Source organism: Martes martes (genome assembly GCF_963455335.1).
Source record: "Martes martes genome assembly, chromosome: 6".
Classification (NCBI taxonomy): Eukaryota; Metazoa; Chordata; class Mammalia; order Carnivora; family Mustelidae; genus Martes; species Martes martes.
In genome coordinates, this window is record NC_137893.1 from 105,069,661 (window position 1) to 105,095,987 (window position 26,327).

General features: G+C 38.8%; 1 protein-coding gene across 1 annotated transcript in view; it reads right to left on the reverse strand.

Annotated features, from left to right (window-relative positions):
• EYS (eyes shut homolog) overlaps nucleotides 1–26,327 on the reverse strand; it is a gene marked incomplete at both ends in the record, with an annotated part of 1,618,725 nt that overhangs the window by 94,473 nt on the left and 1,497,925 nt on the right. Inside the window, one exon of the mRNA XM_080805925.1 lies at nucleotides 11,344–11,516. Coding sequence (XP_080662051.1) covers nucleotides 11,344–11,516 — 173 coding nt within the window. The remainder of the gene's footprint in view (nucleotides 1–11,343; nucleotides 11,517–26,327) is intronic.

Below are 26,327 nucleotides of genomic sequence, written 5' to 3' on the forward strand. Positions count from 1 at the left end.
AAAAGAGGTGTTGTTCTTTCTGTATCTAAGAATGCTTTGAGAAACACTTCTTTTCAATCTTACCAAGTAGCACATTTGGGATATAATCATTTCTAAGTTTGTTCTTACAAAAGCTGCTTCTCTGGAAATAGGCTTTTGTCAAGGGGATTTTTTTTTATCAAGTTATAATTAGACTTCGCTTAATACACCCATAAATTTGTAGCCCTTTGTGTATTGCACAGGTGTTCTGATACTCTTATTCCAACAGGCCAAGTGTTGAACAACCAAGAAAGCTTTTAGATTTTGGCAGAGAGGCACCTCAAGTCCTTTGATTTGCAGGATGGGAAATTGTGTAAGTCTCTTTAATTACCATAACATGTGGGAGAGATGGCTGTTGAGGCTTTCCATTTTCCTTTTGCCACACTGATTTAGACTAACATTCAGTAGCTCAAAATCCAGGATCCTAAACATGCACTTTCCCTGTAAATAGTTGTTGCTTACAACAAGTAATGGAGGGGAGAGAGAAAACGGAGGCAGGAAGCAGGCAACACATGGCAAAAGTGTTTTATAATCCACAGACAAAAAGAGCTCTGAGGGGCGCCTGGGTGGTTCAGTGGGTTGAAGCCTCTCCCTTCGGCTCAGGTCATGATCCCAGGGTCCTGGGATCGAGTCCCGTATCGGGCTCTCTGCTTGGTGGGGAGCCTGCTTCCTCCTCTCTCTGCCTGCCTCTCTGCCTACTTGTGATCTCTGTCTGTCAAATAAATTAATTAAAAAAAAAAAAAAAGAGCTCTGAAAGACATACTTCTTCAACGTTCTGTTTTTAAAGTTTACACAGGAAATCAAACTTAAAATGCGGTGGATATGGCTACCTCAGGAAAAATCAACTCCACCATGGTTAAGATGGCAACGCTGACAGATACTTAGGGGACACAAGCAGCAGGGCAGCCAGAGTGACATCCCTGCAGGAAAGCCCCCTTGGGTGGTAGCTGTCAGCAAGGTGTGTGTTAAGCCACCTACCTGGAGACTGACTGGGATACACTCCAATAAGCAGGATTATCAACCACTCACTCTGATGACAGCTTTTCTTTCTCTAGAGCTTAAAGTCTCAGGGGCAGAAAGAGTCGCACTTTAACAGTTTCAAGTTGATTTAATACACAGGAACCAAAAAAGATGAGATTCAAAAATACCCTTGGCCCCTTTGGAATGGCAAAGAGAATTACAAAATGTCATCCTGGAGACTGAATCATTAGGTGCAATATTTAGATTTGCCCTCTGGAAGAGACTGGATGTTCCCTGACAGATGTTCAGTCATGGATGCAAATTGAAATGGGCAGTAAAATGCTGACTTTCAAAGAGCCCTATGAACTTGACAAGGTACAAGTTATGTTCTTAAGTTACCAAGAACAGCAGAGTCAGGAAAGAGTTAATCCCCCCCCGCCAATCCCTTACTCAGGACCAATGTGCTTTCCTTAGAACAAGGGAATTAAAAAACACCTATATCTGTCTATTGTTTAGCTCACAGGAAAAAAACGTTAATTTAAAATACGTTAATAGGTGAGCTTTTGCGAGATATTCTTTGCTCTGAAATTTTGAAATTTCAGAAATGAATAGGAAGCCCAGTTCTTAGTAATCCCTATAACGCGCTCTAGTTATAAAAATGAAGACTCAAATAGCCCTTCGGGAATTATGGTTCACATTAAGTGCTTGCAGTATTTTGAGACATGAGCCATACTACTGATATTGTCTGTGTAGAACTCCTTTTGTAGCTCACATTCATATTCATGTTCGGGGTTTATAATACCATCATTACAGCCAAACTGGGATCATGACCTGATTATCTAAGACTGCTCACCCTTATCTTTGGATTTATCTTTTATTTCTCAAGGGGAAGGGACACGATAAAGCCAGGGAAGGCATAAGGGATGCTCCGTATTGTAGAAAGCATGTATATGCTGGATACACTGGATAATCTTAATGTAATATAGGAACATATGAAGTCAGGTTTTGTTTACAAACAATAATTAATTTTCTGAAATACTCTCTTTCTCTACTTTTTCTCATTATTCCCACATTTTATCTTTGTTTCACAAATGCATCAATTATGATAGGAATCCCAGAACTGATTTGCCAAGTCTTTTAATCATAGGCATAGGACATGAGAGTATTGAAATGATCAGTTTAATTATTTTGACTAATCAATTCTACATTAATTGTTATGTTTTCTAAAAATGCTCCCTATATGGTTTCATATTTTTCTCTAAGAAATTGTTTAATCTGTCTGAGTTAACAAAATGATACCTCTAAGAGTGTCTGTCAGTCTTTTCAGGTTTATTCTTACCAAACACGTGAAATATCACTTGCATCTCCCCCCTGTATGAGTGGGAATTCCTATTAACTGATCGTGTGGTTCCTTATCAAAATTGAGTACTTTTCATTATACTTAAAGTATTGAAGGGTCATCGTTTGCTAAAAGTACGGGGTGGGGGGAGCAAGTATCAATCATCTGACTCATTGAGAAACATCAAAACAAAACAAAACCCTAACTGATAAATGCATAGTATAATTGTGAGCACTATTTAATTTTTATTAAATTGCAATGCAGAAAAAGGAGAAGTAGCTCTCACTTTAAGTTATTCTGTGTAGTTTAGGTCTCAGTGGCCATAGGTTACTCTTCCTGTCTGGGAATGTCTACCACAAATGAACACATTTCCCTCAAAGAGCCACATGACACTTAATCCTTGTCTTCCTAGGATGGGATTGCTGCTGGAATTAATAGGGGCATTTGTCACTTTACTCCTGCATCCATAGTCCTCTGGCTGTCTTCTGCACAGCTCAGCTAGCATAAGCTAAGAGAATGAAAATTTAAGTAAATTCAATTGTATTGGTGTGAGTGGGTGGTTTTAATGTACTTTTAGAACATGAATAAGCAGCTCTTGAATATGCCACTCCATTGTTTCCTCTAATAATATCAACCAATTGGAAACAGAAAACAAATTTTATATATTATATATCCTAAACATTCCAACCATAATTTGAAATTAGCTTCTTTAAATTAATTCTCTGAAATTAATGTAACTAATAAAAACCTCAGGCCATGTTTGAAAGGGAGTAGTCTAAATGAGTGGTCTCTAAACTTTTTAGACTATTGCCCATATGTATTATTTATTTAAAACTGTTATTGGTGTATTAACGCTAATATAACATGGACATCATAAAGCACGAAAATAGAAATTAAAAACTGAGGCAAAAAAAAAAACCCCAACCAGATGTTTTCTTCCAATACCACAATGGAGTATACAAATACCACTGTGGGAACTACTGCAGAGTATTTTGTGAAAGGCTTGTTCTGTGAGAAAGAGGAGCTCCTTGGTTTAATGCTGGGTCATTATAGGACTTCTCAGAGTTTTCACTGTGCTACTGATGTAGGGAAGACATTAAGGTTCAAAGCCAATGGCCAAGAAAGAATTCTTGAGAGGTCTTTGATGTAAAAAGATGGTTTTATTAAAGCACGGGGACAGGACCCCTGGGCAGAAAGAGCTTCGTTGGGGTCACAAGGAGTGGCCCATTATAAACTTTCAAGACGAGAGGGGGTTAAGAATAGTTAAGTCTCTAAGAAATTTTGGAAGCAAGGTTTCTAGGACCTTGAGGGGGCTAGCTATGTTGGGAAAAGGTCATTTATTACAGTTTAATAAAACCTTAGTCATGAGACCCTTCAGATGTATATTGGTGGGTCATATCATATGCTTGGGGGATGATTGCCAATACGTATCTTGGGGAGTTGAGATAAAGGAAGTTTCCAAAGGAATTTCTATATGTTAAAGTAAACTTACAGGATCCTGGGTCTCAGGTGAAGATTGCCTGTTGCCCTTAGCCAAGTATTAACATTGAGGCAGCTGAGTTCCTAGAGGAATGTCCCTCTGCCTGTTTCAAGGACTTGTCCATGGGCTGTATGTTGTAGGGAAATTTAATTTTTCTTTTGTCTTTGTTTCCCACATCACTATGTATACTTGAATTCCTAAAAGGAGAGCAGAGTACTACTATATAATATTTTTTTAAAAAGCTGAAGTCAGAGAGACCTGGATTCCAGATTTACCCACTACTCACAAACTATTTCACTTTTGACTGATTATTTAAATTCTCTGATCTTCAGTTTCCCGATCTGACTTAGCTGAGGGCCTGGCACAGAGTAAGCACTCGGTAGAGGTGAGTTAATTTCAACACACTCTTTTTTGTAGGCCACCTTATGGCACCAGTGTGCTCTGGAACACACTTTTGCAAATGTTCCAGATTAGACTATTCATTCACTGATAATGTTTTATTAGTTTACTTTTTCAGTTTGACAAATACTTACTGACTCGCTCCTAATAGTCATAGTCATAGTAGTAGGTTCAGGGTAATAGCTTAGATGAATATTCTGAAGAACTTTGAAATCATTTTCAATTCAGCCAAAACATGAGAGCTTCCCATATGCCAGGCAATGTGTGCCTCCCCACAGATGTGATGGCCAAGGCAGATGTGATAGCTACCTTCACAGAGCTGACTGTCTGAGGGAAGGACTGAGGCGATAAATGGCCAACATTTAAAAAAAAAAAAAAATGAATACAAAATAGTGTGAGCTGCCAGAGGGTGGATAAGGTGGGGGCAGCAGGATCAGGTGGGGTCTTCCCATATCAGGTTTGCACTTTGTTTTAAGCAGTCCATAGCCCATACTAAGAGACATGGGAATCCATTTTCAAGCACACAGTCATGAAATGACTAAATACTGGAAAAGACAACATGAGCGTGTCAGTGGAAATAAACAAAGAACCCCTTGAACCGAGTAACCACTAATCATTGTATGGAATGGTAGGCAATTTACGTCACACACAGGCATCTCCATCCCTGTTTATCTCATTCCTAGCAATCAATAAATTCCATTGCCTCTTCATAAAGTGTTGACTTTATAGTCTTTCATGTAGCATAAATTTACCCAGACTCTAATCAATTTTCCATTTCTGTGAAGAATTTTTTAATGTGCGACAAATGTGTTTGTGTTCTCCAGTGCTTGGGAACTGGCAGGTGCATCACATTAGCACAGCTCTTAAACTGACCAAGCATAACCTGCTAGGTGTGGTAGCATCTGACAGTATTCATTTGATATGAAAAAATGGACTCTATGTGGAAGGGCCGGGACTGACAGACCTGCAAAGTTCAATTCTCTGGTGAGCGACGGGATAAACTGCAGAGGTTTCCATTTCCACAAATGTCTATAAAATCACTTTGCCATAAATATATTCAGGAGAGACAGTTCTACTCCTGTGCATAGTCTATCCATTTTAAAGACATTTTTAATAGGCAGGAAATGCTTGTGTGTGGGGAGGAAAAATTCTGTGAGGTTGCTAAACAATGACAAAAGGCTGGAATGAACAAAAGGAACATTTGGCCTTTCCAGTTTAGTGTCCTACTGACAGAGTTCCAGAGGCAAACAGTTAGTATGAGTTTGATAGTGAATATTCTTTGTTCTTTGTTTAAAAGCAGACAATAATAGCTGCCATGCCTTCCTAGGAATTGAGATATGGAAATCTACAAACTAATTTGATTTTTCATTTAGTGTGATTATTAGAAATTGACTCATTTGGGTACTTTTAAAATAAGAGGTAATGTTTCATAAGTAAGATCTAAAATTTGCTTTCTTATTATTTTTCTAATTTGCAAAAATGTTGTTTTCATTTTGCTGCTTACTTTGATGTTTCTTTTACAATATTGGAACATTCATACCACACTTTCACTGGGTTGCAAAATATATTTTATAAAGTTGTAATTTATCAAATCTTCTAGACTGAAAGAAGAGAAATAAGATACAAGAAATCCTGTACTTTTTCCTCTCTTTGAGAAGGAACCTAAGGGCTTATGAATAAAATCAGAAATATTTGAGAAAACCTAGCAGGATATAAAATTCAAGGAAACCTTGGCATTGACTGTATCAGTAAGTATTAGGTTTAGCTACATGTAACAGATAACGAATAACAAAATAACAGAGGTTAAAGAAAAACAGATCAGTTCTCCTTCATTAACAAAAAGTGTGATGTTGGACAATCTCTGAATGGCAAGGTGGTTCTGGAGTTATCTGGGACTTAATTAAGCTTTTCCATCTTTTTGCTTCACATCCTTGCATGTATTTTCTATCCTCAAAGTTGCTTTATGACCCAAGATGACTTCTGGAATTTGAGTCCTCTTGTACACAATCTAGGCTTACAATGAACCTAAAAAAGAGCAAGGATGGGCGCCGTGCTACTCTTCAGGAGTTTTTCCAGAGGTCAGTACAATTCTCCAGCACTTCTGCTTATATCCACCCATCCTAATTGAGCCCCATGGCTGCACTCTGTTTTAAGGGAAGCTGGGACATTTTAGCTGGGCACATTACTGCCCCCAGTACACTCAGGGATATATTAATAAAAAAGGAGAGAATATATTGGTCAAGCAACTGGCAGAGCGTCTGCCAGAGCTAATATAATTTCCCAAGACAAAATACCTTACTATCTTGTTTTTAATAGCGGTGTGTGTGTGTGTGTGTGTGTGCATATATATAACTAAATCCAACACCACTCATTGGTAGGAAGCATAATGCTGCTACCGCTAGAGAAATGACAGAAGTAACTATAGATACCTAATGAAAGGCTTTGACCAGAAAATCTTTCCCAGATACACACACACACACACACACACACACGCGCGCGCACACACACACACAGCTCATTTGCTTATGAACACAAAGTACTGGCAATAATTATTGGAACAATAACTGTAACTTTGCTCTGCAGGGACTGCCGCTTGCACAAAAGGGAAAAAAAAAGGTGTTAATTCAATGCAGTGGGTTGGATTGCAGGAGTCCATCAAAGCTGTTTTTCAAGAACATTTCAGTGTACAATAATACATATATTTATTTTAAGTGCTCCTTTTTTAGATGTGCCAATCTAACTTTTTTTCTTTACAGATGCTGATATAGAAAAAAAGGTGAAAGGCAGGGGGTGTGAACCTTCCCACTGAGCTAAAGGAGAGGCAATTCCCTCAGTTCTCAAGGAAGAAAAAATGCAGGACACTCAAAGGTTGCCTTTGACCCAGGGTGAGAGGAATCACTTCCCTGAGTGATTGTATGGCCACAATCACCCCTGTCTCCTTGCCCCCCTCTGGGATCAGGCCTGATCTTTCAACATTTCTTTGTAACCAGGAGCTGGAAAACAGAATTTAAACATGGAGGGAAATGAGGGATATTGAGATGGGTTGAACAGCGGGGTAATCAAACAGCTGTTGAGTCGGAGAGAGAAAGCTGGATCATATCAGAGTGGATGCTATCAAAAGAGTTATGAGCTTACATGACAGAAAATTACATGTACTTGAAATATGGCATTACAAAATGCCAGTCTGACATTAAGCTGCTTTATAGAGGTAGCATGTCCTTAAATAGCCTGGTGATTATCTGTATCCCTGGAGCGCTGCTTTCCTACCTGACTTTGTAATACCCTGGCTTGTCTCTAATCACTGCAAAGAGTGTCACCAAGTTAGAAAAATTCTTAAAAGGAAATTAATTTTGATTTCCTTTGACATCCTAGAGAGTTTTCTTTCTAGCTAGGTTGGAGATCCAGCCTTTCCCACAATGACGAGATGTGGGATGCCACAGTTCTCTCTGAGGGTCAGAATCCTGGCTCGAATGCTCTTAAAAAAAACAAAAGCATTTTCTTTGTGTCCAGTGATACATTAAGCAATTTATATGAATCATCTCATCTAATTCTCATGAATTCTGTAAGTCGGGTTCTATTATCAAACTCTGAACCTGCAGCACAGAGAGACCAAGTGACTTGCCCAAGGTCACCCCGAACGCTGCTCAGCGTGGGGACTGAGGATTTTAACCCAGCCAAGCTGATTCTAGGCTCTTAGTCTGCATGTTTCACTACTTTCTTCAAAAGCTACATTCCACTGACAGGCACAGGCTGGGAGGATAAGGTAAATTAAGACAAATTTTAGAAAGGACACAGCCATTGAGAGACAAAATAAAGTGTCCCCCCTTTGTCTTTAAAATGATGTGGTTAAGGAAACAAGAAGCTTATGTCTGTATAGGAGGCAACAGGAAGTGTGAATGAAGAGCACAAATGTGGAAAGTAAAGCACTTTACAAAGGAAGGCAGCTGCGAATTTTCCATTTGCAGTGTTTGTTTATTTTGGCTCCTGTCATCACTGCCATGATTGCCCCGGGATGAATTTCGCAGTGGAAACATCAACAAGGTAGGAAACGTCATAATTATATTTCTTATTATCCCCCAAAGAATATATTAGTATGGTAGATATGGCTATGATCTGAAAGAAAAGTGCTATGTAGCAAACACAACTGCTGTTAAAACTAGGTGATTTTTCACCCTCTGGTATTAACAAAAAGGCAAAGATGTAAAAAGGAGTTTTTGGATATTATTCCCTGCCTTTTCTCACGTGTATTTGCGACTGGGCAACAACTATGCTTATTGGTTTGCTCTATGCTTTTCTCTACTGAATAGCTACATATTCAGTATGTTCTGGAGAATCTCCTGGAGGTCACTGGTAGCAGTCCAAGAAATGATATGGGGCACTACCTCACACTCACTGGGGGAGTAAAGAAAGCCTTGACGCTTGCTGGATGCAAAGATGGCTCCTGAAGGGAGCGGACACTTTGAGTGGGCATTTTTTGACTGCTAATGGAATGCTGATATGCTAAACTATCCTTCCTCGATCCTCAGCTTCTCTGGAGCGTTTTCTTGCCTGAGATGCCTGCAAAAGCTAGCCCTTTTGCTAGTTTTATATGGCAATGGAGAAGTGTAGGAAAATTAAGGTCCCGTAGGGCAACTCTCAATCAAAAGGAACCATGAATCAATGGTTAGATGCTTCTCTCTTTTGTCCCTTTGGCAGGCAATTTTTAGAATCGTTCTATACATTTCTTCATAAGATCAGACAATTTTGTCATTTTAGACAGTTACTCATAAGATCTCAGTAGAATCAAGCACAGCTGTTCACGCTTCAACCCCATTAGACACCTATGTACTGACTTTCTCCCCTTTCCTGTTTTAGTCCCTTCAAGTCTTCACTACACTCCTGTTTCTTGAGATCGTTTCCAAAATAAACTACTTCAATGCAATTCTTTATCCAGGTTCTGCTTTGATGGGGGATCTAGGCTAAGACAATGCAACATCACCAAAGGAGCGATATTTATGGGCTGAAAGATAATGTGCGTGTATGGGGGGGTGCTTGTTTGGGGATGGTACTGTCATTTCACATGGCTTTCTCTCCTTTCCCAGATCCCTAAGTAGTGGAATCCTGGTCCACAGCCCTCTTCTCTTTATCTACACTTTCTGCTTAGACAATCTCCAGTTCTATTGTGTTACCCACCATCTCTACTTTGATGACTCTCCAAATTGTATCTTCAGTCGTGACATCTCCCATGAGCTTGAGCATCATTTACCCATTTGCCTTCATAACTTCTCCATTTGGATATCTTAACAGGCATATTTCCCTTCATCTGTACACAATGGAACTCTTGTTTACCTCCCAATAATGCCCCATAAAAACCCTGTTATGCTCCTAATCTTCTTCATGGTGCCACAATCTACCCATAGTCCAAACAAATAAAATAAAGAAATCTAGATGTACTTGACTCAGCCTGCCCCACACACTTCGCAGCAAGTTCTGTCAATTCTATCTCCAGAACAGATCTCAAGTTTATCCACTTATTTCCATCTCTACCGGCCATCACCCTGGTCTTAAGCAAAATTATCTTTTGTCAAGGTCACTGACAAAAGCCTTCTAAAATTGATATACTGCAGTCAGAATTGTTTAAACAAATATATATATACCACTTGCCTCTTTAAAACTGTCCAATGGCTTCTTAAGGCACTGAGAAATCAAAGTCTAAGACCTTCCCATGTGCCTAAGATCCTTTATGATGTAGGCCCTGCTCATGTCAGATATGGTTTTCTCCCTTGTTCCCTTATGCTCTGCTAGAATAGCACCTTTCATTCTTCAAAAAAAAAGCCCAGGTTCTAGCTCTCTTCAGAGTCTTTCATTTTTCTGAAACTTCTGCTTGAATAGTTGTTCTCCTGGTTTCATATGTCATATTTCTTATTTAGTCATTAACTTCCCCTCCCCCAGCTACATAGAAATGCATTGTCTCAATTCCCTTAAAGATACATATGCCCAAAATTTCAATACCTTTTAGTCACAAATTCTTCTTTATTCTAGTTTCAATTTTCATGCCTATTAAATCAGGGTGTGGCTCTCCAGCTTTTTGATGAGTTGGCACAGTTTAGATCTGTTTGTTTCATTTTGCGCCTGGGGCACAGTGCCCTGTGTTTGCTTTGATAGCCTTATGCTAGAATTTGATAACAAATACCACCAGCACCAGAGAAAACTTTGTTTTTTTAAATTTAATTTAATTAAAAAAAATTTTTATGGTGAGGGGCACCTGGGTGGCTCAGTCAGTTGGGCATCTGACTCTAGATTTCAGCTCAGATCATGATTTTAGGGTTTTGAGACAGAGCCCCTCGTTGGCTTCCCTGCTCAGAAGGGAGTCTGCTTTGAGATTCTCTCTTTCCCTCTCCCTCTGTCCCTCCCCCTCCAAATAAATAAACAAATTTTTTTTAATAAACAAATCTTTTAAAAAATTAAAAAAAAATTTACAGTGAAAATAAAAATGAAACAAGCCCAACTCTAAGTTGATAAAAATAGTAATACAAAATACTTTTAATTATTTCCAGAAACATAGACATATTTATTTCTGTATATCAAAGCTAACATTACATTCTTAGGCAAGTTGCTTCTTAAACAAACTTATTTTACAGCATCTTGTACCTTTTTGTAATTTAGGATTTCCACATACTGGATTTTCCTAAGGAGAGGCACATGGATATTATTTGTGATTTTGTTTCTTGCTATCTACTAAACGTGTCATGGGTTTTGTTATCTTTAAACAAAAAAGAAACTGGTCTACAACACATAGATATGTTAATATTATATCCTCAGTTTGCCAAAATGGGAGAAAATATTTTGAATTTCTGTTTTGCATCTGATTTTCCTTGTTACTCTCTGGGCATTAGAATGACTTTGAGATTTTAGAATACGGAGATTTTCTGAAGTCTAACCTCAGGGTAAACTCATTACCTCCTTTGTAATTCCATGACGGCTGTGAGAATTACCTGCTCAGTGATCAGTCTCACTAGTAGGTCTTCTGTCGCTTGACTTGAAAAGAACCAAGGAAAGGATTCGACCTATTTGATCAGTCAGGGGCTGTCCTTGCTCCTTCGAGTGACTTCTCTACTCCTCACCTCCTTTTCCCCGTGCACTATGCCTTCTCATCACATGTTCTTACCGTCCGTGCAGAGGAGTCCAGACCTCCCATATGGGCAGAGACAGACGACATCTGTCTTGGATTTAGGAACACAGGTGGCACCGTCCCCACACGGGCTGTTTTCACAGGTAGCAAACTGGCACATCTTGCCTGTGTACAGCCTCGGACACTCACAAAACCAGTTTCCATGATCACTAAGAAGGAAAAAGGGAAGATAAAGCCAATCAGAAAACAATTGATCTTTTACACACAGGCACACATACACACACAAATAAAATGAAAATTGTAGCTTGTCTTCTCCCTTTCTCTTTCTGTGTTTTTCAACTTTAAAGTATTTCTCGCTGTGTACTCCACATTGAAAGCAGACTAGCAGCTTTATAGTTTGCCTGAAGCCATGAATTCTATTTTAAGCCATCTATTTTTATTTTTGATTTATCTCACCTTTATTTCACACTAGGTGCCTTTTTAGGGCTTCATTAAATATGTGTGGCGCTGCCTCAGTAAAGTGCTTCAAATGTCGATTAGAAGAAAACATCCTAGGTGCAACACTCAGGAGAATTTCAAGCTGGGGATAAGCTTCCTCCATGGAGGACAAAGTCCTCCAAAAGCCACCTTTGAGGTAACTCGGCAAGAAAAGCACGGTGGGGAGCCCAAATGACTCAACACCTCCCTGGCTTCAAGTATGGCTTGGTGGCCCCAGGCTGAGAGCGTCTGTGAGGGAGGAGATGAAACTATGCTCACCAGCTGGGCAAGCCTCCTCCAGAGGGGAAGGGGACTGGGAATCTGGTGTTTCTACTTTCCCAGCATCTATCCCACCCTTTTAAAGTAAAGGTAGCCCCAGCCTGCCTTTGTAGACTCATTCCTCCACCATTCCCAGTGCCCACTGACCTGGTAGCTGCTGGGGGGTTTGCCTATTCAGAGGGGAGAGCCTAGCAGAGGACAGATGACCAGAGCCTAGCGGTGCAAATGGAAGGCACTGGGGCAAATAGATGGTCGATGATATTATTTGGGTACTAGATCTAACCATTACTCTGCAGTTATATGAGCCAGTGGACCTTAACCCCTTTTTTTGGTCTTCAAGCCAGTCTGAATGGGGGTTTTGTCACCTGCAGTTAAATGAGTTCTATTTAATATTAATGCCCTTCCCTTCCCTTGTCTCCCCCTTTTTTGCTTTAGTCCACACACCTTGCCACATATGAATCTTCAGGGTTTTTTCCTTCTGCTTACATCTTATCTTCTAAACATGACTGTTAACGCTTAAGGACAGGAGCCAGGACTGTCCCCCAGGTTAGGATGTCAGCGTCTTCTGTTTCACAACTCAGCCTCCCAATCTATTTGCAGATCTTGCCCATACCCGGGAATTTTCTTCTTGTCCTTCATATTCTTCTGGTCTCTTCATACCCTCTTTCCATCTTTTAACTCCCTTAGTCCAAAATAAATTTACTTTCAGGAAAGTATCATACTAGTGAATACCCAATTTTGAAATATGAAGAGGTTCCCTTTCCAAAAATGTACATACTTTCCTATTAATTCTCTATGTTAATGGGATAAAGCACTCTTGGGAGAATTTATATGTCAGAGAGCAGGTACATCTAGCTTTGGTGGGTGAGGCTTTGAGACCCTTGGATTTTGTTGACACGTAAGGTGCTGAATGTGAGTGACCAGTAATTTACTCGTTTTATAACTTTTTCATGGCAACTCGCATAGCATTTTACACTTAGCAGACAGAGAATCTCACAGGTTTTGAGAGATGGGGATAAAAAAAAAAAAACAAGGATCAATGTCACTAAGATGGTTATAAAGTGCCCTAAACAAACTCTTTTGTTTTGGAGCTTACAAACCAGAATTTCGAGGACCCTTGAGCTAATGTTGTTTCTTCTAGCCTGAGAACAGTGATAAAAGCATAGCCAGACCACCTGGCAGGGACAGAGAGATACCTTCTGGTGTGGCTTAAAGTGTTAGGTAGGAACTTAATGTTGTTTGGGGCCATGGATAAATCCCATGTAATTTCACCTCCATTCACTTAACTTGGAAGTTCAGTATTAAGCACCTGTATTCTGGGATGAAGTCCTGGAGTATAACACGCTTGAAGCTGCATTCTGGAAGGACCAAATTCGTCTTTTTATAGTAAAGGAGAATGCCACATATATGAAAGTCAAACAAATCTAAATATTGATTGATTTAAGTGCTTGAATCATATAGACCTAACCAGATTTGAAATGCAGGAAAGATGCTTTTCTGTTATAAACCAGGGAAAGCACTAATTTTAATCATATCCTATTGATCAATCAAGGCTCATTTCCTTTTTGCTTTCATCAGGTGTTGGAAGAAGTTGGTTGTTATAAATTCATGTGGAGATGACTAACCGCGTGCATCTGCACATCAGCAGGCAGCTATAGCAGGGAGAGAAATGAAATTCTAGAGAAAATGCTCCATGAAGGGGGAAGATCCTCTTATCTGGCTGACCATGAACAAGTGCCCAGAGCTCTCTTGCCCATCTTGACATTCCATTAGGAAGAGTCGGTGTTAACCAACTAAAATTATGCCAGATGATGAGGCCTCTGTATATTTCACTTCAATGGTACCTTCAAGTTCCAAAATATTGGAGTGCTCAATATTTCACCTGTAGTTTTAATAAAATCTATTTTTTTTTTTTTTAAGATTTTATTTATTTATTTGTCAGAGAGAGAGAGAGAGCGAGCACAGGCAGACAGAGTGGCAGAGGGAGAAGCAGGCTCCCTGCGGAGCAAGGAGCCCGATGTGGGACTCGATCCCAGGACGCTGGGATCATGACCTGAGCCGAAGGCAGCCGCTTAACCAACTGAGCCACCCAGGCGTCCCAAAAATCTATTTTTGCTACCAGCTGTATTACCTGGACCAAAAGTTTCTCCTTTTCAGATCTTGCCAAAGATCCTATTATGAAATCCCAACTTCTATGAAAGCTACTAGTCAGCTGAGTCTGTTGTCACTTAACTCTAATGACAGCTCTCCACACCCTGAAGCAAACAGCAGTGTTGACCAAGAAAGTAAGTGTCCTGAGGCTGTCCTAGGTGACAGTCCATTGTTTGGAAACAATGATTAATATGATGTCACCCTCCTTGACCCAGTTTATTTTAAATGTTGTAACATCTCTGTGAATGTATTGGATACTGTTTAATTAGTTACGGGAGAATATATTTACATGCAGTCCACTTTTCTAATTTGAAAAAGTTGTCAAAATCTTACCCTTCACAGACCTGGAACCATATGGAAAACTGTTTTGCAAAGCCTCCTCTGAGGAAGTCAGGGCACTTTTCAGAATTAAAAGTAGGTCTGAGAAAGAACCCAGATATTGGTGACGTTCTTACCTGTAAACCATAACCCCATATTTATTGCCAACTGCTGTCAACCAGTATTGGCTGTGCACCTATGTTATGGACAGAGCCACGTGCCACGGAGTTCAGAAGACTTGCTTCTGCTCTTGTTTGGGAAGACAACATAAGGGCATGAACGGATCCTTATAAGACACAGCGTAGGTATATGAAAAGGGAATTTAGGCAGTAGGCAAGGATTTTAAGGCCTTAGCTCTGTGATACATGGATTCAAATGCCATGGCTTCTAAAAGCTTCTCTGAGGACTGGCACCATACAATGTTACCTGTGAATCATTCACGCAGCTTTTAAAATGCAGATTCCCTGGCTGACCTTGCCTTCTGAGATTTTGATTTAGGAGATCAAGGGTGAGGCCCAAGATTCTGTGTTTTAAAGATGTCACCATGTGATCCTCTTGTGCAGCCTACTTTGTGCAAAAGCCAGCTCCCCTGAGACAAATTTTCTCACCAGAATGAAAGGTTGGTGGGCATCAGTTACTATTGTGTCTAGCAGGATGCCAGGGCATTATAATTTTCTCTTTTCAGGCTACATTTTAGCCTTTGACTAATGTATATCTGAAAATACAGTATTTATCCATTAAGACAAAGATTAGAGAGTCTTTATTTTACTAGGCCATATATGGTCTGCTGGATGTATATTACACTTAGCAACATAAAGTAGGAAAACATTCAGTCAGTCATTTTAAAGCTTAGTTAAAAAAGTGCTACCTATATAAGTGTATGCAAACATCTGTTTATTTTGGCACTGTAACCATTATAGCATATTCAATTACAAGTCACAATATGGTTAGTGTATCAGATGACTGTCATTAAGTTTCTACGGGTATTAAAAATTATCTTTAGAAAATTTAGCTGATTAAAAAAATCAAAGATGCTGGCTTGAAAAGGATGCCTCTATTTACATAACAGCCAGATGCCTGAAAATGTTCTAGAACTAAAAGGACTCCTGCATGTATTAACTCAAAAAAATAAATAACTCTTCCCGCACCCTTTGTGTCTAATGGATCATTAGCGCCTTTCAAAGTTGACCACCCACGGTGTCAAGAGAGGGAGATTCTCAGCAGGAAAGTGAGCAGAAATGAGTCCTTATGAATAATGTCTGTAGATACTCCTAAAAAATAAAATTACTATTGGCAGAAATAACCCATCTCTATGTATAGGCTCTTCTATTTATAGTACCACAGCACTGGCTTAAGAATGTAAATGAGATCCCAAGTAGCTGTGGTTCAAGTGGAACTTTCATTCCTTTTTCATGAATTTCACACCACACAGTAAGAGTGGCTGATTACAAAGCAATACCCACCAGCCTCCCCACCTCCACCCCTAGTCTTCCTTACAATTTTTTAATTCTTTTCAAGTGAGTTGTCAGCTGTGCTTGGAGACTCAACTGTTGCCTCATCCACAGATAGTCTGTCTCTAGGACAGAGCTGCCTCAAGGGATGTTATTTCTTGCCGTAAGGCACACCATCATCTTTGACATTTTTCATTTTTTCTTTTTGAAGGTAGCCAAACGTGAATATAACAGAAAAAAATGCAAAACCAAAATTATCTTACAGTGGCCTAGAAAGTGAACTTAAGAAAACAGTCTATATAATATACCCATGAAGGGAGAGCTCAAGGGAAATGTCCTTCAGCATCAAGGAACTTTCTTCTTTGTGTGAAAAGATTTTATTAAAGGTAGAAACAAAGAAGATACAAAAGGATATGAGCAATAATAAAAGTTAGAGAATTACATGTGAAGAGGTGATATTAAAAAAAGAGGGATAATTCACAACAATATAATTTTTTTTTGTCTTTTCTTGCTCTAGGATCTGTCCAATCTAATCCTGTGCATATTTTGTGAAGGAAGATTGAATTTATGTTATAATTTCTCTCTCTTTCCTCCCTCTCCCTCCTGCTTTCTCTTAAAGCCGTGGTTCACTTTATAAAAACTTCTTCATTGGTAGAGAAGGATGATCAGAAATTTCCTTCCCAGCAAGAGCCATCCTTTTCATTCCTTTTGCCATGGGACCTACTAGTTCTTAGGAAATGGAGATAAAGCTTTGCTTCTAAGAGAGGAGCCTCAGAAAATATCAAACCCCAAATGGGAGCTAACACGGTACAAGTGGCCATAATCTAAATAACTTAAATGAGAGATGCAGGAGGATGTGCCAGCAGTGATCAGCTGCTCACTAGATGATAGGGAAAGGAGGTGGGCAAAGAAGAAACACACAATTAATTGAATCTGAATCAGTTAATTGTGGGATAAGAGCAAACAGAAAAGAGTCTGGTACAAGGAGAAGTGGGTTGGAGAAAAAAAGGATGAGGTAGAGGGTACCAATGGGTGAGAAAATAAAAGAATGCACTCATGATTGTTGAATGACTGTCTCATTTCACGTGTCTAAAATTACCTCCCCCAATTAGAAACATATCTCAGGGTTTTTTAAGATTAGACTTTGTGACCAAGCAACAATTCCATAACAGATTTTCTTACTCCATGTTCATTGTAAAATTAGCCAGTCTCTAGTCCCTTGCACTGGAAGGGCAATTTGGGCAAGATTTAATATAACAGCATCAGTAAATGCAGTGCTTATGAAGCTCTGGAGTTCTCAGATAATTTCCTGTGAAGATAATGTGCCTATTTGGAGGCTATTTCAGGCTGGAAGAGTTGGTATAAGCTTTTAAAATGCTATTTTAGCTCCTACTAAAAAGAAACAAAAATTCTCTTAAAATATTTAAGCCAACAAAGTGCTGTTTCACCCATTCCCTTGACCTCACTAATGTTCACATACACACAATTTCTACTCAGCTGTTTCCATGGTGAATTCAACTGTTGCCAGGGAGGTGGAAACAGTGCTGGTGGCGTTGATGATTGCTCTTTTCTGATATTAAGAAATATTTACAAAATTGCTGGGGGAGGGATTTATTCCTCACACACATAGGAATAGCAAATAACTCTCTAGAAAGACACACATTTATAAACATGGAAACATTCTTTATGAACATTGCTATATTCCTATGTTGAATTTGCAACAAAAAATTTAATTTATCCCACTTTCTCACTTTCACCAAATGCTTGATGCTGTAATTTTGCATGGGGAAAAAACAAGAAATTTAGAGGACTTCTTGCCTCTAAATATGTTGATGCATCAGACTTGCTCTCAAACTACAGGAAAAGGGGGGACATATGGAACTGTCCCAAATATCCTAATACATAGTCAATGTCCTGAATAATATAGATCAGAGATTAGTGACTAGAAGATGTTTAATGCCTACCCCTTGAACCATGTGGTATATTTAGCTTATAGTTCTGAGGTCCAGATATAAGGTTTGCTATACAATTATAGGGAACAGGGCACCTGGGTGACTCAGTTGGTTAAACCCCTGCCTTTAGCTCAGATCATAATCCCAGGGTCCTGGAATTGAGTTCCAAGTCAGGGTTCCTGCTCTGCAGGGAGTATACGTCTCCCTCTGCCCCTCCCCCTACTCATTCTCTCTCTCTCTCTCTCTCTCTCTCTCTCGCTCTCTCAAATAAAAATCTTTGAAAAAAGAACAATTATAGGGAACAATATAAAATATTTCACTCAACATTTACCCATCATACACGAGATTATTTCCTCAGTCCCAAACCCAAACTCAGTCCCAGACCTTCAAGTCATCCAGCTTCCTCCCTGTAGCATGGACTACACATTTGTGTTAGTCCAGGTAACATTCCCAAATCATTTGTCAAAAAGTTTGTACTCATTTTGGCTTTGACTCCTTTCCTCCTACAAAACTGGTTGTTAAGATCTTTCCCAAGCTCTAAGCCTTATGTCCCACATTCTTGTGAGATGACTTCCTTTCACACTCTACAGATAAAATTGCAGTCATCAACATCAACCCTTGACTTCCCACATCATCTCTTCTTGTTTCTTCTTTTTCTTTTTACCCTATTGCAGGGTTTTGGGCAGAGAAATCATCATACTGTGTTTTAGAATTATCATTCTGAGGCTTTGGTGTGGAAAATGTACTGGAGGGACACTGAGAAAAGAAGGGATGCCCTTTCTTCTCTTCTTTCTCCTGTTGGGGCCATATGCAAGAAACCCAGTGGTGCTTGCCCCCAGCAAGTTTCAGCAGCATCTCCTCAGGTGAATTCCCACTAAGTCCATGCTCCAGCTGGGTTTTCTGTGAGACTCAGGTGTCCCAGTGGGTAGATTCTCAGCAAGTTTCATAGTGCCTTCAAGAGTGGCTTTCCAGAAAGTTCTGCTGGTTCTCTAGTGGGTGGCTTTTAACAGCGTTTCACAGGCCCCCCTAGTGGGCAAAGTTCTAGTAAGTTTAGCAGCAGCCTTGTGGGTGGTTTCTCTGTGAGGTCCCTAACATCCCAGGAGATGGCTTCCCCATGAAGTTCCCCATGAGTTTCAGCAATACCCCTGCAGGTGGCTGCCTAGTGAGTTTCTTCAGCCCCTCAGTGAATAGCTTCCTCTCTCCCAGTCCTGGTCTGTGGCATTTCAGTGAACTTTTCTATATCCAGTGACCACATGGTCTCTAAAGTAGTGTAAGTATAGTGTGTGTGTGTGTGTGTGTGTGTGTGTGTGTTTAAAATTTATTCTCTTTTTGAGTATTCTTCCCCTGCCCTAAAGATAAGGATTGCTCCCTACATTTGCTATATCTAAACTCTTAAGGTATTCTTTGCCATTTAGGAATTAATCCTGTTACTAGTTAATAATTCTTCATATTAAATATTCCTAAATTATTGTGTAGATTCTGTGTCCTGACTGGACCTTGAATTATATTCAGATAAGGCAGCTGGGAGGAGGTTATCAATGAAATCCAAGTAGAAGTGAAATAAACTCAATGGAAGCAGGCATGGAGAGAAATGATTTAATAGATGTTTAGAGGAAAAATATCTATTCAACTTGATGGTTGGTTTCTGGTTTGGATAACAATAGATTTTGATGCTGTTCTTAGAATTGAAGAATTTGGAATTCTTAGAATTGAATTTGGAAAGTAGAAGGAGAATATGATGAGCTAATTTTATACACATATTTGAAACATCCATGGATATCTTAGTGAATATGTTAGGTAGTGTCAAAATAAGTTATGACTGTAAAAAAATAATTTAGTTTTGATTATAATTAAGAGAATCTATGGATTATTATGCTAGTTATGGTTGGGGGAAGAGGCACCTGAAGGAAAACAAACTGACTCAAATACCTAAAGAATTTAAAGTGCTGGACCAGCTACTTACCATACCAATAAAATCAGAAAGGCTGCATTAAAAGTATTTACCGTTATGCTTTTGTTATCACCACATGGAAAGATGCTCATGTGTGTGGAAACATGGTATGGCAAAGCTCTTTTTAGGCTTAAGTGAATATTCTTTTTTTTTTTTTTTTGGAATATTCTTTTATGAATATAACTGTCATACATGCCATAGCTGTTCTTCTTAAGGACAATTTGGTTAGTGGGGTGCCTGGGTGGCTCAGTGGGTTAAGGACAATTTGGTTAGCTTTGTGGGCACAGTTGAGATGCTAAGTGTATGAGAGAGAGCTTACTGGACAGAACGCATCCTAGCTCATTTTCATGCAAAACTGTTCATGATGATGATGATGATGATGATAATTCTTTATAAAGTGAAATATGATGATGGTGGTGATAATTCCTTATAAAATGAAACATCTTTGATGAGTACTAAACTGGACAGGATGTCAGGGCAACAGGAGTAAACAGGGGCCATCCCAAACAAAATACGGTCTCTGTCTGGGGTCATAATATTTCCCCTTAGTCTATTGTTATGCTGAATGTACTAATTAAATATAAGGAACTCCCACCTAAAACTAATTCTGAAGTAGAAAGGCAATTATTTTATCTTGTCTCCTGCATTATTTGGAAACTTATTCTATTAGAATTCAAATTTACACAAATTCAGGGCATGATCTTGGAAGAATATTTTCTGTTAAGCTGATACAATTGAGATACAAAGCTCAGAGAACTGAAAACAGCTTTCCTAAAAAAAGAACTACTGATAATAAATCACTGCTTTGCTACCTTTGATATGTGGTCTCTCTCTCTCTCTTTTTTTCTTTAATCCTGAAAGGGATAATTTGAGTTTTAAATACAAGAGGTTGAAAGTAGCTTCAGGCTTTTTCAATTAAAAGTTTAAGTTTTCAACTTCTTTGCACTGGAAAAGACTAAATTTCTTCTTGGAATTGGTTGACATGATGTTAAAATGGACCGTGCTTTTTCTTTGAAAACCATGTACAATGGCCAGCCTTCATCAAAAGGTGTTTCCGCTGGAGGCCAGCTTCTCAGTTCAGTGACCTTACGGAAGGTAAAGGACAGTTTTAAAAGCATTTATACCTAGTTAACATTTTTCTGACACTCTATTAGATGTGACAATTTTCTTTTACATTAAATGGATAAAAAAAGAGAAATAGTCAACTTTTCCTGCTGTTTCCATAGTTTCAATTAGTTTCTTTCCCCTCAATTGCTCTATCAGATGGGCTAGATAAGATTTCACTATTTGGGGGATCATTTTAAGCCTCTTTTCCAGCAGTTTGTTATTTTTAAAGCTCCAATGATTCACCATAAAATGCATCTCCATCTGCAGGAAGCAATTCTTAAATTGCTTCACTCAACAAATCCGAAACTGCTAGGCTCACTATAGTACAGAAATAGAACTGGTTTGGAAGGGGATTACCTATTGGGTTCAGAAAACCTTATTCTGAGACAGGTTATATCATGGAACAGGTCTCTGAATACCAGAGGCAACTTTAAATTTTTTTTAGTAAGAATCATTTGAAGTTTTGTTTCATGGATTTCAACTGTTTCCTGGTTAAAAAAAAAAACAAAAAAAACCAAAACTATATTTCTTGGTAACTAACATTATGAGTTGTTGTGAACTCTCCAATCAGTTCAAATGGAATTAAAATTTTCTCTGCAACTTAAAATTGTATTTGAACAGATACATATTTAAATACCCTTTTCTCAGAATTTATTAAATTTTAACTTGAATTCAGTTCTTTTCTAAAAAATTTTTTACTTAAATTCAATGTGGTTAACAAATAGTGTATTATCAGTTTCAGAGGTAGAATTTAATGATTCATCAGTTGCATAGAACACCCAGTGCTTCTTACATCAAGTGCCGTCCTTGATGCCCATCACCCAGTTACCCCATCCCCCCATGCACCTCCTCTCCAGCAATCCTCAGCTTGTTTCCCATAGTTAGGTGTCTTGAATTCAGTTCTTTTTTTTTTTTTTTAATTTATTTATTTGACAGACAAAGATCGCAAGTAGGCAGAGAAGCAGGCAGAGAGAGAGGAGGAAGCAGGCTCCCCGCTGAGCAGAGAGCCTGATGCGGGACTCGATCCCAGGACCCTGAGATCATGACCTGAGCCGAAGGCAGAAGCTTTAACCCACTGAGCCACCCAGGCGCCCCTTGAATTCAGTTCTTAATTCATTTCATTTAAAATTAATCTCTTTCCTTCTCCCTCCATGGCACATATATGCAAAATACTAGACTTTAGCACAAGGAGTTATTAGACAATAGAATTGAATCTTTGACAGGTTTTATTTACACTAACCTATAAAATAGGGCAGAAAATATTGATTTATCTTAGTTGTTTTAAATCTAATTAAAGTAAAATAGAAACCAGCAATGCAGGTTAAAGGACAGAGAGTTGTTTGCCAGTTTAATCTTATGTAGGAAGCTACTGCTATCCTTGGGATTTAGTAAGGTTGAGCATCCTATAGGATTTTCAAACACAGGACACAATTTATCTTAATCCTACGTCAGCATTTCCCTGAAACTGATTAAGCCTTTCACGCTAGAAAGTAGAGGTACAGTAGACCTTTTAATTGAAAAACCCTGCAGTTACTCTCAACTGATATTGAAAATCAAGTTATTGATTTTGTTGTTCTGAAAAAGAAATCTAATCTGCAAGTTATTCAGACTCATTTCTTATCAAAAGTATTGTTGGTGATTATCCCAATTCCTTCAGGAAACCTTTAGGTATGAAGGCATATGATAGTACACAAGATAGACCATTTAATGGATACCTTGTTTTATTATAAAAGGTGTCACTCAAGTCTCCAATAAAAAGCTTTGTACAAATATTTTGCAGAGATACCATTTGCCAAAAGCAACATTTTTATACTGTGTCTAGTTTTGCACTAAAGTCCCTTGAAGATGTTGCATAGCCTTCCTTCATGAGGGGCAAAGGGCCACTTTGGCATGCCTCAACTAGCATCTTGAATCAATCCTTCCTTCCTTCCTTTTTTTTTTTTTTTTAAAGATTTTATTTATTTATTTGACAGAGAGAGAGTACAAGCAGGGGGAGTGGCAGGGAGAGGGAGAAGCAGGCTCGTGCTGAGCAGAGAGCCCAACGTGGAGCTCTATCCCAGGTCCCCGGGATCACGACCTGATCCAAAGACAGATGCTTAACTGACTGAGCCACCCAGGCGCCCCTCATTCATTTGTTTTCAATAAACATTTACTGGATTTCTCTGTGCCAGGCACTGTTAGGCACTGTAACACTGTGGTGAATAAAATAGATACAGTCCCATTTTGTATTAAATTTACAACCTGAATGGGGAGATAGGAATTAAACAACTGGGTATAAAATGACAAATTTTGTTAAGTGCTAAGAAAGAATATCGCATGGTGCTACAGGAGATGAGAGCAGGGGGATTCTTTAAGATGGTAGGCAGAGGTGAATTTTCAGGGGAATTAGTAATTAGACTGAAATATAAAAAATGAGAAATTGGGCTAAGTGAAGAGCAGGGAGTGTTTCGAACAGTGAGTAACATGTATGAAGACCAGGACATGAGAGAAAGCCTGACACATCCCAGGATTCAAAAACAACCATTATGCCTAGAGTTCAGAAAAAGAGAGGATTGGAAGAACTAGGCACAGGCTATGATCATGCAAGGATGTCTCTGATTTTATATCAAAATATATTCAATATTTCAGTTATACATAACAGTGTGATTTTCTATCCTTGATCAAGGAAAACTGTAAAAAGAATTCCTACTATACATCATAACATAGTGTTCACCTTTCTTGGTTCAATAGCCTCATTTGGCCAGTAGTCAATTATACTACTCCTTAGCTTTTAAAACAATGGCTTCTTACTACATTTGGAATAAAATCCAACTCTTATTTTTTATTTATTTTTTTTTTACGAGGGCCCACAGTGCTGGATGTGCTCTGGCCCTTGGTTTCCTGTCTCACTTTTCTCCTTCTACTTAATCACTATGCTCCTGCTTCACTTGCCCTTAATATAGCATGTCAGGTACCTGGGCTCAACTGACTTCAGATGTGGCTATACTGTGCAGTTCCCAGGGAACTCGGGACTTAACAGACTCTACTTCTCGCCATAAGAAGAGTATAAATCACTTTTGCCTTGGACCCAGGACCTCTCACAGGCCCTTTTCACCCCCATGCACACATGGTCTAAGAGAGCAAGGTTAATGCCCCAGGGGACAACCTCAAAAAAGTGGTGGTCAGAACGCTTCTGCCTTTCACCCTTTGGGTGAATATTTTTTGCAGACCTTCTGTAGGCTTTTCAAGAGGTTCCTGAAGAATTGAGCCCTGCTCACACAGAGCAGTGACTTGATAATGTCCCCTTCCACCGACTTCCCCCTTGCTCTTTCTATCCCTATCCTTTACTTGCTCTTTGGGATCGCTTCCAAAAAAGTGCTTGTACCTAAGCCTGTGGTACAACCTGTTTTTTGGGGGAACCCGAGTTATGGTCCCCATCTTTCTGTTTTGCAAACCTTCTATATTTGCTCCCCATTTAAGCCCTTTGTACTCTGCCTAGAACCCTTCTTCCCTTTTGTATGATTTTGGCATGGCTGATGCCTTCTCATCATTAAGTTCTAGCTGACATGTTATTCCTGAGAGGAGCCTATCCTTCAAACTAATGCTGCCGCCAGACTGTTCACCTCTATCTTTACTCTTAGTATGTTTATTACAACTGATCACTTTTGAAATATTGCTATTTATTTTCTTATAAATTTATTTGATTGCTCATTTACCTAGAATGTATGCATCAGGAGAGTAGAATCTTAAGTATGCAACAGAGATTTGTATTCTCAGAGCCTAGAAGAGTGGCCGGCATATAATGGTTACCCAATAAATGTGTGTTGAAGGAATTAACAAAATCATTCCATGTGTTTACAGGGTGAGATAATAAAACATAGAATGTAATTTTTTTTTTTTTAGAGGACATATACTGAAACAATCTCTTAAGGTGCCCTTACTACTCAAGAGCTATATGTAAAATTTCTTTAAGGTAAATGAAAAGAAGACAAAAATATCCTGAGTTTTAAAATGGAGCTTTCTTTACTACAACTTTCCACTTATTTTTAGTTTTACTAATAAAATCCCCTGACTGGATAGTGATTACTTTTGTGGGCGAAAAAATGGAATGGACTGGGAGGCGGCAGAAAGGAGGAGCATTCTTTGGTGTTGAAATACTTAATATCCTGAGCTGGGTTGTGGTTAAATGGGTGTATAATATCTTTAAATATATATATTTAAAAACTCTTGACTTAGTTTCATTCCTGGAAAGCAAAAATATAAACCAGTTTTGCAAGCATTTAGAATGCAAAAGCTTCTTTCATGTCAAGTTTGTTTTTTGGATAGTCCTTCGAATTCTGGTTTTTGAAATTTTCGGTGGGTCAATAAAGAACACTTTGGACATATCTTCCATTTTTATTAAATTTGTATTTGTCTGTTCTCTCCATTTGGGAGACTCTCATGCTAAATTACATGGCTAAATTAGCACCAATTTAAGTGTAGTTTCTAAATGGAAATCTAATATCCTCCAGTATCTTAGTCACAAATTCTATGTTTTATAAATAGCAATTACATTTTTTTGATAGTGCAGTGATGAGTCACATATTCCATGAGGCACTGAAAGTCCGGAAGTAATTCAGGAGCATTTGGGTGCACCTCAGTTGCTGGACAAGTAGGCTGCTGCTTTTGTAGTATGGGCTGAGAGGTTGGAAGTTCTCCAATCCAAAAATATCTGCCCATTGTCCTGTGGCTGCTCCTTAAAAATCTATTTTCAGGGCTCTGTTCTTTTTAGGTAGAGAATTAAAGATTCTTCTCATACCTTAAGCACTACCTCAATGCCACCTTCTCAATGATACCCATCGCCAGAACTAATTGCTTTTATTTTTATTTATTTATTTATTTATTTTTATAATTTTTAAAAAGGTTTTATTTATTTGACACAGAGATAGAGAGTACAAGTAGGCAGAGCAGCAGGCAGAGGGAGAGGGAGAAGCAGGCTCTCTGCTGAGCTAGGAGCCCCATGTGGGGCTCGATCCCAGGACCCTGGGATCATGACCTGAGCTGAAGGCAGCTGCTTGACCAACTGAGCCACCCAGGAGCCCCTAATTTCTTTTATTTTTGACACACTGATGATATTCACTTACCCATTCAGACATTCAGTAATATTTATGAAATCCTGGCATGATTCAAAGATAGAGTGGGCTTGAGGACAGGCAAATAAAACATGACTACCTCTCAGTAAGGTTTTAATTTAGTAGTTCTTAGAATTAGTTTCTCATTAGAATTGCTATAGGAAAATGCAGATTTTTAAAAAATACAGATTTGCAAGCATGGGAAATAGGCATGTATATTTTTTACAAGTTTCTAGATGATTGT